The following is a 21482-nucleotide window of genomic DNA, read 5'->3' on the forward strand; positions in this document are numbered from 1 at the left end:
TACATCAGCTGAGCTAAAAAATGCCAAGATTTGACCTCACTTCAGAATAGATTAGGAGAATGGACCAGTGGCTTGAAAGAAGGAAAATAAAGCTCAAAATGGGAAACTGCTAGCAACACTAATAGTAGAAGATGACTCAGAAATGGCTAGAATCTGTTTTAAATGTAAATGTTGTACCCTAAGGCAGATTTGCATAAAGCAATTGCTAAGTTTATGTGGTCATACTCTGTAGAAAGATTTCTGCATAGTTCAGGGCATGGCTTTCGGTAAAGGACTTCTGACTGTCAATGAAGGCACACTTCTAGTTAACAAAAGGTCAGCTGAAAAGCTGTAATTTAGAGGGCAATGTAAAACTCCTGAATTTCTAATCATACTATCCATCATTACTTGATTACATCTCACAACTCATTTTCGGGGAGCAAACAGTAACAGTTAACTTGTCTTCTCCTGTGTTTTCCTCTCCATGTGAAATTTCCATTTTCTTTACCATAATCCAGCAGAGAGCAGACATGTCACGAAAAAAAACTAACATGTTTTTTCAACATTAACAGTGCAAAGATGACACTGTGCAGACTGCCACCTGTGTATTAGACAGTCTTGGTGGATATTCCCATCTCCAGTACCTAGGACTGTCTAAATAAAGCCTCTGTTCATCCCTGACAGTTAATGGCACTCACCCTGCTGATGGAGAAGACCACACCGGGCTTGCCAGAGCAGACACCCATGAAGCAGTGGCGGAATTGCCAGTAGAAGAGATGCTCACAGATGAAGGTGATGAGACTGAGGGCCATGGCTGCTCCCAACATGTAGAAGACACCTGCCATATTATCTATATCCAGCTGGCTGCTCATAACCTCATTCTTCTCATTGTGACAAATGCCAGTGAGCCAGAGAGCTTCTAGCTCCTCCATCTCCCCTAGAATGACAGACAGGAGGAAAGAAACAGATTAGATAATCCTGCAGTGGCTGAAGAGCTCAAACTGGAGCAGACTGAAAGCAAGAAGCTGATCTAATGTAATTTCCAGTCCCCACATTCTTTTTCCAAATTTACAACATCCATAAAATATTCTGACTGCCCTTCTGATGGGGGCAAGAGTCCATTTGTCACAGGAAAGTCAACGGGATTTTTCCAAAGCCTGATATTAGCCATAACAAGCTGTACCACAGGACACAGCTATGACACTTGCTGGATGTCTACACCGAGATCCTGAAACAGTTGTCTACCACATGACTGAAGACCTGGCCTCACAAACTTCCACTTCCATTAAGTCAATGAAGGGAAAAATTAGTGACTGATAGACAAAAATTAATCACTTCTAGATGAAAACATTATACGTTTCCAACTTGGAATAAAAATATTGATTGCTTTCAATCAATTTTTGCTTCTATCATATCCATAGCTCATTAAAATCAGGTGCAATGTTCCAAAACAAAATTCAGTATTTTTACTTGGTTTTCTTCCCTTCAATTTTTTCCAAATTCAACACTTCCAAAGGCTTTGACCAATCAAAAATTTTACTAATTTATATCAGCTACGAGCAAATGTTCTGTACTCTAATTTCATACACCACTTACTACCATTATGGTACTTTCATGAGGGGTGATAGAGAGGTAAACACACACACGCACATATTGAGACACTCAGAACAAACTAATTTTGCAGGATGACAAATTGTTTAATGTTGTTAGAAAAGTTAGTTTTTCACATTTTCAATCTCCAGTCCAGTGGCAGGGGGAAAAAATCCATATATTTAAGTAGTGCCATAACAGAGTCTTTGAAGCTTTGTGGTGAACTTATATCCTTCTCTGAAATAATACATACTAGGCTTTTTAAGAAACAGAACAATCTATGTGTCAGGTGGCCAACCTTCTGAAGTATGTCCAAGTTATGTTCTTTCCATATTTGTAATACCATATGTTATTTTCAGATTTCAGGGGAGAAAAAGAACACTTATAAATAAAATAACCAGTGAATTTTATTTATTAATAAAAAAGGACCCAGGAAAATGTAATGTGAAATGGAAAAACAGGAAAATACTTGCTAATACTTTTCCCATGAACAGTTTTTGTCAGTACTAGCAATTTCTCTGTAAATAAGAGGTGAACTAATAAGAACATTATAGGTAACTATAATGTTCTTGTTAAAAACTCATTCCAAAATATGCTTCTGAGTCTCAAGCTCTTCCTTGCTTGGTTTGATTTGGTTTGGTTTGGTTTTTGGTTTTTTGTTTGTTTTGTTTTGGTTTCTTATGTTTTGGAAAATCTGATCTAGCTCTTTCATTAAGAAATATTTATCCTTTAATTCTGTAAACTCTGCATGGATTGATTCTGTCTAGAGCTATAAAGTATGGAATAACCACAGTCTGGTATAATTAGTGGGTTTGGTCATGGCAAAACCTCAAAGCTAGTGAAAAATTCACACCAGAAATCTTGTTTTTACAATATATTTTTCACATAAGATATTTTTCAAACACATATCTGAGCTTGTTCTACAAAAACTTTAATGCTTTTGGCACTGCTTTTGATTATACTGCTACCCTGCATCAATAACATGAAAGAAGTTACATTCTCGCATTTTTGGTGTGTTGCCTCTAAAGAAACCCCAATAATAATTCCATGTTCTCAACTCACATCTGAAGCACCAGAGCTAGAAACTTCCATTTCTTACACGCAAAACTCGGTATTTCTTAGGAAAATTCCAGCACTTCTTTTTCTTGTCACTTACCATCTCCAAAAAGCTGTAGAATTGCAAGATCAACCTGGCGCTTCCAGCCTGAGTCCTTTTGGATGGCAATGCCATAGCCAGTGGAGGCAAACACTTTCCCACTCCCAATCGTCACCAGCTTGCAGCCTTCATCTCTGCCAGCCATGTAGTTTAGCACTGCTGCATCATAAATGAAAGCATCCAACTTCCTGCACAGAGGCAAGAAATAAGAGGGTATAGTACAGAAAACATAACATCTGTATAAAATCAAAAGGTGTTTTTAAGGCAGCTAAGGAAGAAATTAACCTCTTTAAGATGTACTGCAATATGTCATGTATAATCATAAAAAGGTTTGGCTTGGAAAGGATTTTAAAGACAATCTAGTACCAACCCCCATGACATGGGCAGGAACACCTTCCACTAGACAAGGTTGCTCAGAGCCCTATCCAGCCTGGCCTCAAACACTCCTACGGATGGGGCATCCACAACTTCATCACCCCACAGTAAAGTGCCTCACCACCACCATGCAAAAGATTTTTTTCCTAATACCTAATCTATCTAATCTTTCAGATTGAAACCATTGCCCCTTGTCCTGTCACTATGCATTAACAAAAAGTTTCTCTCCAGCCTTCTTGTAGGTTCCCGTCAGGAAGGTCACAATTAGGTCACCCTAAAGCCTTCTCTTCTGAACAATCCAAATTTTCTCAGCCTTTCCTTGTAAGGAGAGGTGCTCTGTCCCTTTAATCATTTTGGTAGCTTCCTCTGGAATTGCTGCAACAGGTCCATGTCAATGCAGCACTGCAAGTGGAGTCTCACCAGAGCAGAGCAAAGGGGCAGAATTCCCCTCTTCATCCTGCTGCCCACGCTTCTTTGGATGCAATCCAGGATACAATTGGCTTTCTGTGCTGTGAGTGCCATTGCTGGGTCATGTCCAGCCTCTTGTCCACCTGCACTCCCAAGTCCTTCTTGGCAAGGCTGACCTTGATCCCTTCATCCCCCAGCTGGTGCTGATACTGGAGGTTGCCCCAACCCAGGTATAGCACCTTGCACTGGGTCTTGTTAAATCCCATTAAATCCCCATGTGCTCTCTTCTTGAGCCTGTCTAGGTCCCTCTGGATGGTATCCCATCCTTCAGGCATCATCTTCACCTTCACCATAGTTAAAAAAACCCTAAACCTACAGCTGTCTTACAGGTAAATCTGGGTTATAAATGAGGATAGTTTATTTTTTTCTATCTGCTAATCGTCATTTCTGATCTTAGAGGAAATTTGGAATACACATATACTGCTAGATAAAGATGAATGAAGAGGAAGTCAAGGGGATCTATATCCTTAAGAATAGCTTATATTTCTGTACTGCCTTTCATCTTGAAAGAATCTAAAATGTCTTATAAAATATACCAATATTAGATAGCAAAGTAGGGATTGAAGTAAGGAAGATATTTTCTTCAATTTAAATGCTGGCATGACTTAGCTGAGAAAAAATATTTTTTTTTTCAAATCAAATACAGTCGGGACATTATGTTTAGCCCCTCAGTTACTGTGAAAAGTACTACTAGATCTTTACCAATGTCAACTTGGCCACGAGAACAGCTTTACCCTGCTGAATTGGTCTTTGTTAAAGAATTTTCAGCTGAAAATTACAATAAAAATTCTGTTTCAACACAGAGAAATCTCCATTATGGACTGTGTATAGAGCACAATGGCCTGATGAGAGCCTTTTCATACTGCAACAAATTGATTTGGATGTGGGGGGCAGTCTCACGAGGCTGCATCTTCCACAAACCCAAAGACAGCTGATGAGTAAATCCTCCCACTAGATCTGAAATGAAACATTTTCTGATAAATGACCTAAGATCTTCCAGTTGCACATTCTCTCTCACATAGTATGTTTACAATACACCTCCTGCACATATCTTTACAGTATGGTGATTATCTCAGTTCAAGTCCTTATCTGTGAGGAAGTCTGTCCAAGGGTGAATATGAAGCCAGGATGACATCTATCACAAGTGATGGGCTCAATTTCATCCATATATCCATATATTTCCAGGACAGTGCATATTTATTTCCTGAATGATGACTATCCTGGCAAATGTACCTTCTCAGGATAATATCCAACTATGGCGCAGCCATTTTTAATGGGCTGCAGGCCTCTGAACCTGGCAAAGAGGTTTAGGAATATTCAGTCAATCTAATAATTAAATTGGCTAAACATCTTACTTTGTGCTTTGAAATGAACTTTTTTCATAAGAGTGCAACATGAGTGTAAGCAAAAATATTTTTTGTTCACTGTGGCTGGGTTCTGACAACCAAAATGGTCAGTTCTGAGAGCAGGTCTTTAATTACAAAGGACAAAGGCTTGCAAAATGTCATTTTGAGTTAGGTCCTTTCCAGATTCACTATTATTAAAATAGGAAGAGCTATTCAAGCATGCTTTTTGCTAACGATTTTTCCCATGTCTCCAAAATTACCCAAGGAAACACTTACATTTTTTTATATTTCCATATTATTCAAACAATGTTTTGTTTAGCCCTTGATACTAAAATATTCCAGAGAGTAGGCTACTTCCAAACTATTTGCTTCAAACCTACCTTCCATTATATTGTATTAGCTGGTGATACACTGGGGTGGGATTAGTCTGACAGCTTCCTGATTAACATAATCTTTTATACACAGAAGGAGGGAAAACAAAGGAATTTCCAGATGACAATATAAATGCTCTGAAAAAAACTTTGTCCACAGAGACCTGTGAGCTTTCCTTCTGAATGCATAAAAACCCATCGGCATGAAACATCTTGATGAAGCAAGGTTTTCAGGACCAATACACACATAGATTATGTACACAGGGATACAGTAGATCCTCTTTTTGTTTTTAAATTCTTATAAACAGAGCAAAACCAGAAACTTTTATACAGATGTCAATAGAAAAACCTGGCAAAAAGAACCACAGAGTCCTGTGCTACTGTGCTATGTGTTGTCTGGCTATACTTTTAACCATGGAATGATAATAGAGGCTCATTTTTCAAACCCTAAGAAGTAAATTTTCCAGAGAAGCATGCAAAAAAGGCAGGTTTCTGTGGTAAGTAAGCATGTAAGAAAGCCTCACCCAGTCTTCAGCGAGAACAGTGCATCGTCCACCCCCCTCTGATTGAACTTCACCATGTAGCTGTGCATTTCAGGGTAGTTGTTGCGGATGTTCCTTTCCGTGCTGCCGTTGGGAACTGTCCCGAAGCGGAAAGGGGGTGAGAAGTCATTTGGTTTCTGGAACTGAAGAGACAGAAAAAGGAATATTTCTCACAGTCTTTCAGACTGAAGCAGTCATCTGGTTGGGAGAATGTCAGAAGGTTGATCTGATTTTATTTTACTATCATGTAGAAAACATAATTGAGAATATATATTTTATTGTTTTCGAACATTAATATCTCCTATTAATGCCTAAGAAACAAGAAGTAAATCTGAGCAATCTGTTCTTTTTCTCTTCTCTGGATTAAATGCATGAAATAGTCAGTGATCAGAGATTAAACAGGGGGTTTGATCAAAAGGAAAAAGGAAAGGGAAAATGTAACAGGGGTGCTGGAACACAGTCAAGAAATGGTTTCTGATAAAGTCTATGTGATGTGCTTTTTACCCACAAACCGTCATTTAGTTCCCAAGACGTATCTTTTTCAGCTCTGTGGATGACTTTACACTTCCTGCTCCTGACAGATATAGAAAAGTAGTTAATGAGAAGAGATGCCTCTCAGCACACCTCACACCCACTTCACCAAACAAATTAGTAGCTTTCAAAGTTTTGGGCAAATGTCCCAAATAAAATGCTGGTAGTGGCTGAAAGTTACTAGTTCCATTGGATGCCCAGAACAGAGCTGGCAGAACACTCCAAAGCTTTTGCTGCTCACAAGAAATACATTCATCATATCATTCCCCCACGGCTGCAAGCCTGTGAGATTTTATATGCCACTTCCTTAACTCAAGTCATAATCAATGCTCTCTGGGATTTTATAAGGAGAAAAATTTAGACTGTCAATTATCAAGATTGCTTAAAACCCCTAGAACCAGCAGATGAGAAGGAGCACAGAACTATAAACCAGGAACTGAATAAGCAGTAAAGAAAAAGATGCAAAGGTTAAATGGAAGAAAGCCTCCTCCTCTCTGGATATATCAGGCAGTAGCTTGCCTGGTGTCATTTCTTGACTCCCAGCTGTGACTGTGTATTTCTGTGAACCTGAGAAGCACACTGACAACAGGCTAATGGTCAGACCAAAACCATTTAACAGCAGGAGTGCACCTGGTACCTGAATATGTGCAGTCATGCACTGCCACCTTCTACAGGGCAGCAATCTACAGAGAGTTCTAGCTTAAAACATATGCAGATGAGCCTTGTTCTTGAGCTCTACTTAAAGCCATTTTGGAACTTGGTCAGCTCAACTGAGGAGGCCAGAGCCCCTAAAGCAGTGTATCTCACTCACAACTCAGCCATGACGACAGCTAGAAGCTGGGTCTGTGGACAGGTGAACACTGTTCACCTGTTTCTGTGTATCAGCCAGCTCATCTCTCCAGTTTGGATGGCAAGATGGGCTAACTTGTATGTGCCTATGAAAGTGTGAGAGAGAACATCTATCCTACTGCTTTAAGCCAATAAAAAACATCAGGGCTGTTTTTCTGAACTCAGGTTAGTGCATCACCAACAAAACAGAAGTTTCACATAGCATAAAATAGACTGTAAAGTGTCTCTTAGAACTTTGTCACACCCTCTAGGGAGGAAGACAAACTCACAGCTATCAAAGACTGTAATGAAAGCAAACTTTGATGGGAGAAAAATCACCGCAGCATGCTAAAATTATTCTTTTTTACTAAGTTGATTAAAGCAGCAGCCTAGGGGACCCATCACAAGGAGGGCACTGCCATGCCAGACACAAAGAAACACAGTCTCTCCCCTGACATGCTAAACCAGGAGATTGCAGTGTGAGCAACTTGCTCTCCCAGAGGCTGCAGAACTCCACCTTAAAGGAATACAGGATATTCCCATTCCCACAGAACCTTCCGACGGAGTACAGTCAACAGGAGAAGCATCAGGCAGGCCTGACCAACATTTGTGTGACTGAGTTTTGGCATGTCCATTTTATATTTCCACCCTCCATTCCCAGTGACACAATCTCTACTTTTGTCTGCTTCCATCATGGTGCCTACAGACTGGAGTAAGAAGGATTACAAAATCAGGCATTTCTCTGTGATAAGAGAAATAATCCCAACTCTGAACTATTTTTTGTCCCCTCGCTGTTCCAGAGCCCATAATAGCAGCCACAGGTGAAAGGCTCCAAATTTAATTTTTAATCTCCTGGGTAATCAATAAATGAATGAAAACATTTCTCTTGTAAGAAATTACTGCTTCTGGCAACAGGAAAAACACATTTCTAGAGAAAGAAGTCAGGTTGATGACTTCTGCAAATTCACATACTACTCATTCCCTCACCAGTCCTTATCTCCTGCTGATTCCTTAGTCAGAACAGATCTTCAAATGCAAATTACTCTCCACACACCAATATGCACACACACTACAGCAATAGCTTGGTGAACAGCAAGACAGGAAATTATATGAAAGGATCCATATGGGGCCCACACCAGACTTGAGTGCCAAGAGGAACACAGATTCCCAGCTAACCTAGCTTAATATTTACAAAGCTGAAAGTAACCAATGTCCAGCTGACTCCACAGTTGATGCAGCCAGAGATAATCAGCTTCTTCTCCATATTTGAGAAGCAATAGCAGTACATGTATGCAGCTTTCTGATAAGAGAGAAGTTCAAAAATCCCCATGTGTGTTTCTTGGCAGTAAGTGGGCACAGCCCAGTCCTGGAATGAAGGGATCTCAAATGAGCTCTCCAGAATAAAAAAATATTGCATCATTCTAAATTAATTTCTGTCCCACACAACTCATCCTAAGGGAACAAGAAGACATGTGAGCCTTCCCAGAAAGTTCATGGGACAGATGGGGAAGGAGTGTGTCCTCTTCTGCCAACACGGTAGAGGAATGTGTGGAAGACCTGGACATAATCTGTAAAGCGAAACCTAATTGACAGGTTGTCACACAGTTGAGAAAGGAAAGCCACTTGTTTGATTTCTCCCAGGGGCTGGGACCATGAGCCTGGATCATGAATATCAGGCCTAGGGAAGCGGGGCTCTTTGGCAGATGGGTCTATAGGGAGTCTGAGACATGAGGGAGGAGCTGATGCACAGTGCAGGGGCCATTACATGGAAGAAGCCTGTGCAGAGGTAATCTCAATGCTGCAGTGAACACAGACAAAGGAATTTACCACAGATATGGACAGAAAGGGTCAGAATGTAGATTAATTAGAGATCTGTCCCATTATATTGTGCAAAAATTTCTCTTGTCAGAGCTTTAAGTCACAACAACTCCACTCCAGGCATCTGTGAATAGGAGTCCTGTGAGGTTCCGGCAAAAAAATTGCGTGGTAATAGGGGAAGGGAAGATAAGCAACTATATCAGTTTCTGAGAAAACCCAGCTGTACAGGGTCCATACTTGTAGGAGCCCCACATTATACTTGCCTGTAGCAAGAGACCCGTCCTGCTGCCCAGCTCTACCCTCCTCAAAGGGTGATTGCCTCTGAGGGAACCAGCAGAACTCAGCTGCAGTCCTGTTCCCCAAGAGCCCCAGACAGAGATATATCCCACTTGCATCCTCCCACTCATTCACCATGGAACCTCTGTTGTGAGATGTTCCCCTATTATGTACCCAAGGTGATGTGTGCATCCTCTCACCCATGAAAGAAGTCACGCATGCTTCCCATCAATTGTGAAGGTGGATGCTAGAGATGGGGGTGGAAAGCAGGCACTGAGGATGCCTGAAGGGCTGCAGTAGCTCTGGGACATGAGACATCTATGTTCAGAGCCCAATGGCTGCCTGCCTGTTCAGCTCCTCACTCCACAAACTGAAATCAAGGCGCATTAAGTGCAAAGCAGACCTCGGCTTTGCAAAAGTAACCTCCCCGAGTCAGAGAGCAGAAATCTTCCTCCTCTGGAGAGCAATAAACACACAGGCTGGAAGCTGTTAGCACATTCAGGGGGGAGAGCTCCTTTGCCACTCCCCTCCACATCTCTCCACGAGAGCTGTGGAGAGCGGCAGTGAAAGCGGGTGTAAGTGACTCGCTGGCAGAGCTGTTTCATTAGCAATTTGGAGCCATGCCGCGCAGAAACCAGCATTGTTCTCAGATGTTCGGATATCAATCTGCATAATGAAACAGGTGATAGGAGCTCTTCCCATTCATGCAGCAGCAATTGGAGGGGATTTAGAGATGAGGGGAAGGGGTTATGTCTAATTGGCCACAATTAATTTGATGAGATTTTTTTTTTCCCAATATATTGTCTATCACCGAATGGATCCTACAGAAAAGCACATCTGCACTTATTTATCTGCTTCATGTGGGCCCTGTTTACACTGTAAAGTGTTTGCCAATAGCATTGAAAGCAGTTTCCCAAACTCAGCAAGCTCTTGCAACAAAAAGTCTCCTTTTTAACAGCCGATCTACTTTTACACTGCTGCAAAAAACCCCAAATCAATCCACTGCTGAATAACATAATGAGCTGGTAGAACTTGGTGCAAGGCTGGGTGTGTGGGTGTAGTGCTTATACAGATTCTCTGGGAGGGCTCCTTACACTTTGTAAGGCCCAGATGACCAGTTTAAGTTCTCTACCAAAGGAAGACCCACAGCTCTGACAAATCAAACTGAGAGTCAAAAATTCAGCTCCTCTGTTAGCTTCAAGTCCAAAAGAGCTTAAGCCCTCATTAGATACTTTGAGTTCACTTCATTTACCTTAAAAGTAGGCGCCAAGGTGAGATGCCTAGGGAATTTCACCCTGGGAACTGGTCTGTCATAGTCCCTGTGTCAAATCTGCCTGCCACCTGAGGGCAGTTTGGACACCTAAAATAGCTTTAGACATCTACAGCAGCCCAAATTAATCTAGCCACTGGGCCATTCAGCCCTCAGGACATCTCTCACCAAAAGTAGAGGGAGCCAACCACTATGGGTAGCAACAAGCCTGAAATGCCCACCACACTCCTAATATATAACCTCTTTGCATTGCCCAAACATCCTCAATTGTCTCCTCTTGTTCTGGTTCAGCTGTATGTCACTGCAGTCAGCTTGACCCTTTCTTCATTGCCTGAAAATCCAACCAGGCTGTTTGCACAAGAGCTTCCTTCAGAACCTTAAAAATTGAAGACTGGGTCAATGGTTTTCAGGTCTAACTCTGAGGTAGCTCTATGCCTGTACTTAAGTCCTGATAGGGTACACATATCCAAGCAGCATGTCTTGCTATAGATGCCTTCTATGTCCTCTGTTTCAGCTGAAAATTAATTCCTTCACAACTAATGGACAACTCTTAAAGAGAAAAAGCTTTTTTTTGTCCTTTTTGCCAAAATATATCATTTTTGTCCCCAAGCTGCACCACAAACAATGACACAGAATCACAAACTTGGATTTGACCCTGAGAGATATCTCTTCCACCTGTATCTCTCTGGTGAGTCTCTCCTGTTCATCTCCATTCCTGACAGCTCTTAATCCAGCCCACTGTGGAAGACAGCTTGTGCTGGAGACTCTTCCATGCCCTGGACAATGCCCACCAGAGCTTTACTACACTACTGGAAAGTTCTTCCAAGTATCTGAACTAAAGCCATCCAGCTGCAAATACAACTGCAATATTTTCTGTTATCTCGTCCATGGGCAGGGAAATCCACATAGTTTCTTCTCCTCTGAAGGTGCATTTTATATTTTTGAAGACAATTGTGTGGCTGCTTCACCATGTTCTTTGACTGCAGCTAAAGAAGCCCAGTTTCTTTAGTCTTTCTTTGCAAGCTGTATCATATGGACCTGCAACCATTCTTGCTGTTGTCCTTTGCCTGTATCCTGTAGGTCTTTCCTTGACTTACCCTTGGTTAGTGAACATGCTCTCCATCATATCAAGAACAATCTGATCAAGACCCAAAGACGCTGAGAGAATTTTACAGTAAAAAAGCTTGCAGTAAGGCAACACAAGCAATGTACTCAGTGTTCATGCTCATTATTACTCTTCTCAGGGCCTCTCTGTGTTATATCATGTTTTGTCAATCCCTCACTTTCAGCTTGCAAGTTCTTCAAAGCTGCAACTCTGTCCTGATCTGCATTCAGGTAGTAATCATTTTGTTTCTGGAATGTCAATCAACACTGCCAGCACCATCTGCAGGGCTTTTACTGTTTTCTTTTCTTTCTGCAGCTTGGATTGTGCACATAGACACATCCACAAACCCATGCCCCTGTCACCTGTCCTGGTAGAGGAGGTGCTCTACAGATTTCAAGTATGGAACTTGCAACTGTTGGTGTCTTGGTGTTGTAGCCCTTTAAAATTGACAAAATTGCATCCCAGCTAGGAGTGTGCCAGCTGTGCCAGCCCAACAGTATAGGCAGAAAATCATACTGCAGACCTAAATCTTAGCACTGGTACAAGTGTGTGAGGAGAGCAGACTAAAGTGACTGTGCTACTCATTCTCTATTATTAATGACTTTCTTGTACAGATACTTCTCAAGATTCATTCCTAAAGCATTCCTCTCCCCTCTGTATAGTCATGTAGTTTTGATGTTACAGATATTTTTTTATTTCCAAGGTGGAACTCTTAGCCATTTCCAAATGACTATGAGTTTTCAGATCATCCTTTTACCCTAGCTCTTTTTATTTCTCTCCTGCATTCCATCACAATAACATTCTCTGCCTCCTCAGCAGTGGCTGGGACTCCTCACAGCTCTGAATCGAGGTGCCCCATCAACTCTTCCTGAAACCCCAGTTTCTTATCTTCACTAGTCAAAAAACACATGTCTTGATTTATAAACAAAAAAAGGAAGCTAAAAAAAAAGGGGACCCAACAGCGCCAAATCAAATATGTCGCTTTTGGAAGGGCATAAAATTACCCTGTCCTCCCTCAGACTTTGACTTTGTGGTTTATCTTATTATTCAGTACGCAGTGATGTTTCAAATTCTCTGTCTTGCTTTGCATAGCGCTTTCACCCATGAATTGCTCTAAAGTCCAAGAAAGGAGTTATCAGTTAGTGCAGCTGACTGCAGTGAAGTTGGCAAAGAATTCTATTAAAGTCCCTTTTAAAGGAAGATGTAGTATGGGTCAGACCCACAAACAAAACAGAAAAATATCTGTGAATGTCTGTTGGGGAAATATGGACACATGTGGGTCAGGAAAGGGAACAGAGCACCTGGTAACAATGCAGAGGTGAGGGGGGCAGGTGAAAGCAAAAGAAAAGAGTTCAAATATAGAAACTTTAAAAATAGTTATCCTTGCAAAATATTTGAGATGAAAACAGAGATCCAATTGGTGAAAGAAGACTCCATCGCATGCGGTTATTGCCAGAGCAGTGCACACAGTAGGATTGTGCAGCCTCTTTGCAAGCTGGATTGCTATGTACAGACCTGCTCTGTGCCACTTCTGCACCTTGGGCAGTGCAGCGTCACCCCAAACAGATGCTACGTCGGGGAACCCACGTCCTCCATGGACACACCTACTTGTGCCTGCTGCCACCACACTGCCTTTATGCTGACCCATGCACTGCAGATACACCAGGACTGAGGGGCCACTGCAGGATCCCACATTATATACAGACAGAGCCCACCCACACCAGCACACCAGGAATCTTCTGGGTGGGGCAAGTGTGTGAACATTACACAGGCTTTGTGCAGTTTCTCCACCCAACAGGTAATATTAAAGCCTTAAATATTCCTCAGGACACATTTGGCAGTATATAGGTTTCAAGTCACTGTTAGGAGTCCCTCAAGCTTGACCAGAAATCTGTAGTGGAATGACTGAGCTTCACCAGTCAGAGCCAAAAGCTGCTTGCACAGCTCAAGTGTTAGTATGTATGATGTCAGAACACCACAGTCATATCTGTTGCAATGAAAGGTGCTATGAAATCATAGCTATGGCACACTTAACTTTTGGTTGTGTGCATGTAAAGGATGGAGATCTTCTGTTTATCCAGCATCAAATCATCACATGTATTTAATTCTTGAAAGTCAGGTTCCTTGGAAGCTAAACACAGTGGGTCAAAGGGTATCTACTGTATAATTCCAGGCAAACACAAAGGAGAAATTCATGAGGCAGAAAGATGCCACTTACTCCACTCATGTTAATATCATTAGGAGTGTAGATGTTCATTCAGAGGGACAAAATTAACTGATTAAAAAGACCTTGACAGGAGAGGTGACAGCTAAGTACAGAAGAATTTAAAATCTGCTTTGTTTGCACATGAGATGGCTGGTTAGCAAATTATGAAACACTCTGAGAAATTCAGAGGATGTAGTTTGGTGGGGAAGCAATTCCATTTTTCACTAACATTTTCACTAACAAAGGAAGGTCAGATCCTCCTGTCTTCTGAATACTAACAGTAGCCAACCTACTATTATGTGGGCACTATCCACTGGGCAGCACAGTGAAACCCTGCACAAGCCTGGCAAACCTCTAAAAGACTTCACAGGGCCCATAATTTTCATCCAAGCAATTTTAAAAGCTTAGTAAACACATTAGTGCAATTTCTTAAGCACATCTCTAGGGCAAAAAGGCAAAGCAAAAAAAGCAGGACACTTCAGACAGGGCAGCACCTTCCCAGAGCTGGGAGATAATGCCTTCCTTTAACCTTCTGATGAAAGCCGCCTCCTACCTGCAAGTGAAAGACAGAGAAATGAAAGCCATATCATTCCCATGTGACTGGCACTCCCATGTGTGTAGCACTGAGCTACACCTGAAGGAAACAAGTCTACTGGGCCACTGAGATTTAGGGGACGTTTGACCTTGAGTAGACAAAGACCTGGGAGAAGCAGGGCTTCTTTCCATGCAGTGAAGTAAAAATGCCTGGAAAGGCAAAACCTGCCAAATATTTATCAAGTATATGTATGTGCATATAACTCCAAATGTCATAGTCACTAGGCATCAGGAATGAAAGTGCAGGGGTACAGCTGTTGCATACTTTTTTTTTTTAAATCCTGTAGATCTCATACTTGCATCCCTTCCCCACCACTAATTCAGCCCTGATCATTCAGCTGAAGGAGCCAGCTCTCATCTCTCAGGCTGCCAAATTTTGGTGGCAGGGCCATTGTCTTTTATTTGACTGCAAAGTGCCAAGTACATTTATGGCACCATATAAATAATAAATAAAAATATTCATTATTTTCCTCTCCCCGGGCTTATACGGATGTGAGAAGCAGGACAATCTTTTGCTTCCCTCTCTCCCTCTCCCCATTACGTAACCCTCCAAAGACAGCTTTTTCCAGACTGCCAAGCAATTAGCACAGAAGCAACCAAATTTAACCACTACCTCCAAAGGGGGATAGCTCCAAGAGCTGGTGAAAAGGAAGATGAAAAGAAAGAGTCAGTGGTGGCCAAGGCCTGGGAAAGGTCAGGGTGCAGTGGAGGAGGAATGCAGAAGCTGCAAGCTAAGGACTACACCATGGTGCCATCATCAAAGTCCCTCATCTAGTAACTCTCATTTGTACCTCCAGCAGAGCCCAGGGGTTTGCATTTCTTCTTTTCCAGCAAGGATGAATTAAGCCGACAGTCTGAGTATCCTCGCCCTTGCATCTTACCTGCTTAAGTTCCCAACTAAACTGCATTTTATTTGTCAAAAATCCTGAATAGTCCCATTACGTGTTTTTACTGTCATTAAATAATAGAACAGGGTGGAAAGGACTTTAAAAATCATCTAACCCCAATCCTCATGCCATGGGCAGGAACAACTTTCACAATACGAGTTGCTCAGAGCCCCATCCAACCTGGCTTGAACAGTTCCAGGGATGAGGCATCCACAACTTCTCTGGGCACTGCTTCCAGTGCATCACCACCATCACAGCAAATAATTTTTTCCTAATACTTAATTTAAACCTATTCTATTTCAAGCCCTTACCCCTCATCCTGCCATTACATGCTCTTGTTAAAAAAGCTTCTCTCCATCTTTCTTGTAGGTTTCCCTTCGGGTACTGGAAGGCCACAATTAGGTCACCTTAAGGCCTTCCCTTTTCCAGGCTGAACATTTCCAGTTCTCTCAGCTTTTCCTTGTAAGGAGAGGTGCTCTGTCCCTTTAATCATTTTGGTGGCCTCCTCTGGAACTGCTGTAACAGGTCTATCCTTTTTTGTGCAGAGGACCTCAGAGCTGGATGCAGCACTGCAAGTGGGGTCTCACCAGAGCAGAGCAAAGGGGCAGAATCCCCTCCTTCATCCTGCTGCCCACACTCCTTCGGATGCAACCCAAATTGGGTTACAGGGTACAACTGGCTTTCTGTGCTGTGAGTGCCATTGCTGGCAGGACTGCTCTTGATCCCTTCAACCCCCAGTCTTTTTTGATACCAGAGAAGTCCCTACAGATGAACAGAAAAAGAGAGAATCCTGAGAGAAAAGTGAAGGCTAAAGCACACTGCAGCCTCCTTGCTGCTCCGCACTGTACAGTGCTGAACTGAAGAAAAAGAAGGAGAATGACAAAGAAACTAGGACTGAAGCAGGGGGAAAACAAAACATGTTTGAAGACCTTTAAACTTTAAACATTTATAGTCTTAAAAACTACTGAATCACATTTTAGCACACAGGCACAGAGGTTTGTTCCAAAGATCTCAGAAAACATAAAAATTATCCCAATACAAAGTCTGCAGAATGTCTAAATCTAAGATAAACACACCCATCTGCAACTGCAAAGTTTTTCTATGATTATATTTATGTATACAATAAATGTAAGTCACAAATCAGAAAAATCTATTACTAACATATGACATGCTGTAGTTATTTAATAGCTATTTATTAATATGAAAATTTTAGCATAATATGTAATTACACATAGCACACATGCATTATGTGCATTTACACATAATATATAGCTACACTTGTAATATTTTAAAATACTTAATACTATAGCACCTGATGATTTACAAGGATATATAGCGAAATAATCAAATTTTAAGCCATAATATTTCAGACTATCAGAGCTCTGAGTTTTTTACACTTCACTATGAGGCAGTTTTTCTTTTATTAAGTGCTAGTTGATACCACTATTTTTGATAAAGGTCATATTTAAGCAAAAGGCACAGTTCAACTGTGAGGTGTACAGGGAAATGTACCCCTAGGAAAGCACTGTGGAAAGAAAATCAACTCTACCCCCATGACATAAGGTTTGGAGATTCAAGAACCTCTTTATTTTGGGGACGTTTTTAGTGTCAAGTAAGGTGCATCAGATTTACACATTCTGGAAGAGGTTATGATTTATCACAGGAGGACAGGATTGGAAGTGGTATGGTCCTTCTTCTGTCTGCCTAACTCATATCTCCACAAAGGTGTCCTGACAATAAAAGTCATACTGCTGTTGAAAGATGGTGTACTTTCTGCCTTTGGACACTGCCACATAAAACTTTCTTTGTATTCTGCTGAAATGTATGGAAGTACCACAAATGTCAGTTAACACTATTTAATCCCAGGGAAGATTTGTACTGCCTCCAAGCCATCTAGTTAGACAATCTTCTCCTTGTAGAGCTCACAAGGCACAAGACTGAATCTCACTTTTAGTCCACTTGAAAAATGTCTAGCTGAAGGTATCTGCTCTGCATTTTCTCTGGACTTCTCCAGAGCAGGTATTTTTTGTACAAAAGCTGCAAGATCAGGGAAGCATTTAACTGCAATCATGTAAAAAATAGCCCGTTGACTCTATGTCACCGCTCATGAGCACAAAGTTAAACACACACTTAAGTCTTCTGCATATATGGGATCCTTGTATAATTCTGATTTAATGTGCTGCAAAGTACAATGTGGGAAATAATTCATCTTTCAGTTTCACAGTCAAGCATCTATTACTGCCAGAAAAGAGCAGATCCATTTCTTTCTGTACTTTTTTCAGTGAGGCTTTTGTTTTGTATCAACCTGAAATGTTCCATTCATCTCAGATCTACCTATGTTGTTTTGTCTTCCAGTTATCTCTGTCTGTCCCCTTCCTTTGTTACAGAAAAAAAAATATCTTTTTTCCACTTTTTTCACCCTTAAATGTAGGTCACTTTTATGTGTAGTGCCTTTAGAAAATGACGTGTCAAAATACATGTCAGAAATAGCAAAGTATTTTGTATAAAGTATACTAAAATGAGCTATTTTGGAAAATATCAGAAATTCCTTCTGCCTTCTTATATTCTCCTCAAGTTTGTTCTTTTTCATAAAAATACTGGGCAGTTTTAACTTCAAAACCTACCTTTCAAAAAAAGAAATAAACTCATATCTATTGGAAAAATAACTGACCCGTGCTGCATTTGTATCAACATTGCATTAACATCTTAAAAAGCAAATAAGTCAAATATGTGTGAAATTTCAGCAATCTGTATTAATTTGCAGGCATGCTGAAATCAATTTCTCTCCTTTTCATGTCAATTACAAATTACTATTTTGATACTTTATTAACTTCTTTGGCATTTCCAACTAATTTATAGGAAAGGATACTATTTTTTTATTATTATTAACCTACTGCCTTCTAAATCAATTTATTTAAATGCCCTGCTGACTGTCCACATTTGCTTTTATTCTATTACTACTTTTATATGAATGGAAATTACGTATAGCTATTAGATTACTTCACACATTAGTTCATTTTATATAATCTTTCCTGTATTTATTGCCTTCGTTAGACTGAAATACCGCAGGCGCTTGTTTCTCTAATGTGTCTGAAGCTCTCCCACTAATGGAAATTGGGTTATATCTTCCGATTACACTCAGATGAAATCCAGACCCGGGAGCTGACTGCATATTCTGCGACAGGCCCTCTTACCACAGGGGCTTTCGCAGGCATTGGGGCAGCAGCAGCCCCCCACATGGATCCTGGATGGATGCAGCCCAGCAGCACGTGCAAATGTGGCACTGTCCCTACCAGGACTGCCTCCAGGCCCTCTGCTGCACAAGGTGGACCAGTGGGGGCAGAGGGTGCTGCTTTGGCACCTGCGCAGGAAGGAAATGGTTCAGCATGCCACAAGCACAGGGAGCTGCAAAGGAGATGCTGTCAGCAGCAGGAGTTTTCCTGCAGAACTGACGAGGCCAGTGCTGCTCTCAGGCAGGAGCAGGTTTCTCCTCCCTCAAACTGCCCATGGCCGCCCCAGAGTCAAGAGCTAAAGCTGGATGTATGATTTAGCAGCTCCCAAGGTTAACATGGGGGAATTAAAAGCCATCGTAAGGTGGGTTCCTGCATCAGCTCTGGCACCTGTTTTGAGCCCACTGTGCTCAAAGAGTGGCATTCAGTAAGGTGAGCATCACCTGGGACAGAGAGAGAGTGGCAGAGGTCCCTATGTTCATACAGGGGTTCTCCAGACACCCTCAGTTCCACCTGGCCCCTGCGACAGAGGCATCCACTCCAGCCCAGCTCAGACAGACGTGCTCAAGCGTCCACAGAAACACAGTGGGGACATGACATTAGTCATTGTCTTGCATGTCATTAGGAAGTAAATGCTGGGGCATAGCCAAGACATCCACCATCCTGAGACATCTGGAGCATTTCAGTCTGCTTTTCTGGGGAAGTGGCATGCCAGCAGCTGTAGGTGTCTCTTGCAGTGATTCTTCCCAGGCAAAACCTAAGGAAGAGGGTCCAAGGAGACGCTCAGGGTTGCTGTTGCAGAGTGTAGCCAGTCTGACCTTGGCAAGTGCACCCCAGCCAGGCACAGGAAAGGATTTTTTGAGTGCATCTGGCATTTTGGCTGCTCTACAGTGTCAATGGGACACCTTCCCCAGGTACTGTTGAACTACAGACATTTGCAAGCAGATCTGAGTCTAGGCAAGTAGGAACAGTATCCTTTTGTTACTGTCACTTTACCGATTGGCTTGGATTACATAATCTCCTGAGTCCTTGTGGTGGACACAGGTGCCCTTACCACCTGATGGAGAAGGCCAGGAGACCAATCTGCCTGACTTTTGCTGTGGACACCAGATCATACATTTAGGATAAAAGAAATTGGAAGCAACAGTTTTTCCTCTTGGAAAACAGTCTTTCCCACCTGGCTTTGAACAGTGACTGCCTCTTTTGAAAGTCTGAACTAGCTTTAAACAAGCAAGAGAAGTGAGGTAGAGCACAGTGCACCTCCATGTGCCCTGGATGTGGCTGTCCCCTTCACCTGGCAAGCAGTGCATTGAGAGAGTGAGTGAGTTGCAAGCAGTGTTCCTTTTGGAAAAGGGAAAAGATGAGATCCAGAAGAGTGAATTCCTCCCAGATCAGGGGATCTTGAAGCAGTGTGACAAATGTCTGGATGACTGCTCCCATATCCTACAGGGCCCTTTGCATATTCAGAAGGTAAAATCCATAAGTCCGATAGATCAAGCTCATTCACTCACTTATTCTGGATGGAGTTAGTCCCACCTGCCTTTATTGCCCAAAGGCAGCTGTTAGCCTTCAGTTTCACCAGCCAATTTTCATTTGACTCCAGATGCTCTGGTAGATTGCAATCTTACCCAAATATTGTACTTGCACTAGCAGCTACGTTTGAGGCATACCACAATCCTCTATGTACTATAGCCTTTCTGTTCCTGAAGGAAAAAAGGACATATGTTTTAGCATAGCAAAAGTAAATACAGGTACGTTGGCAGAGAAAAGTAGAAGAAAATGGCCTCAATCCAATATACACAGGTGGCCCTACAGTGAAATCATCTAAAACAGGCCCAGAAATTTGTATTCAAAGGCTCTGTGAAGCTCCAGGAGCCACTGCTTTCAAATAATATTTCATGCACATATCTCTGCAGGTATGAAGAATATCTTGAAAAACATGAGAATGAAAGCATGTTCTCTCCATGAGCCTAGGCACAGCCTGAGACAGTAGATCACAGGTATAAACTATCCCATTTAGCCCAGACAGTTTAAAACCTAATGATGACAAACTAATGTTACCTCTGATAGAGCTGGCTGGTTTTGAACAGTATCTTTCAATCCGAAGGAGCTCACAGCTTCTTAAGAGTCTCTGTAACAATCTCCACCTGACAGAAAAGCATCTTCCCCTCCACCCCATCCTCAACACAGCACATTGCAAATGAAGAGACAGTGTGAAATAAATTGAGATCAAAATTAAAACAAATAACAGAAGTACTTCTGCATGGATTGTATTATTCTCTGCCATGTTTCATTCCATGAAAAAGAAACAGAAACCAAACAACAAAATGAGTAATAAAAACTCTATGATTAATCCATCACAGAATTTCCAGCCTGCTGAACAGGATACCATATACGCAGGAGGCCTAGCCACAAATTATTTCTAGACTATCATGACGGACACAAGAGTCAGTAACTATAACCAAACCATCATCCACACCTGACATTTGTAGTCCTCCTCTTGCTGCTATCCCCAATAGCAATGTGTACAACCCAATGCTATTTGGCTGCCCTGCAATGGCACAACCCCTTAAGCAGCCCCAGTGACTGAGTAACAAGCTCAGCATGGGCAATTGAGCCTCACAATTCTCAATTCCTTGTGAGTAGCCTCACCACAAAACAAAAGCAAAGCAGTGCACAAAGCATTACACCCTCACGAGCCAAACAGTGCTACCCCGCATATATCAGCAATCTTCTCAAAATCCTCAAGCATTCAGAGTCCAGTAAAATCGAATGCTCTGCATGGACAAAATGCTGTGCAGATAAACAAGTCATTGAAATGCAGTCTGAACACAAAATGATTTCTTGTGGTAAGCCTCCACACACCTTGAAAAAACAACAGTATAACTTCAAATGCAAGCAATAGTAAAT

The 21482-nt window shown here is 41.8% G+C and overlaps 1 protein-coding gene across 5 annotated transcripts in view; it reads right to left on the reverse strand.

The window, feature by feature from the left end:
• The window catches only part of GRIN2B (glutamate ionotropic receptor NMDA type subunit 2B), a 224454-nt gene that overhangs the window by 22795 nt on the left and 180177 nt on the right, over positions 1-21482 (reverse strand). For all 5 annotated transcript variants that reach the window (XM_021552888.4, XM_021552890.3, XM_021552889.4 and 2 more), the window contains 3 exons: positions 5810-5970; positions 2726-2913; positions 678-916 (listed from right to left, as the gene is read on the reverse strand). In XM_021552888.4, coding sequence (XP_021408563.1) covers positions 678-916; positions 2726-2913; positions 5810-5970 — 588 coding nt within the window. The remainder of the gene's footprint in view (positions 1-677; positions 917-2725; positions 2914-5809; positions 5971-21482) is intronic.

Source organism: Lonchura striata, chromosome 1A (assembly GCF_050655825.1).
Source record: "Lonchura striata isolate lonStrDom1 chromosome 1A, ASM5065582v1, whole genome shotgun sequence".
Taxonomy (NCBI): Eukaryota; Metazoa; Chordata; class Aves; order Passeriformes; family Estrildidae; genus Lonchura; species Lonchura striata.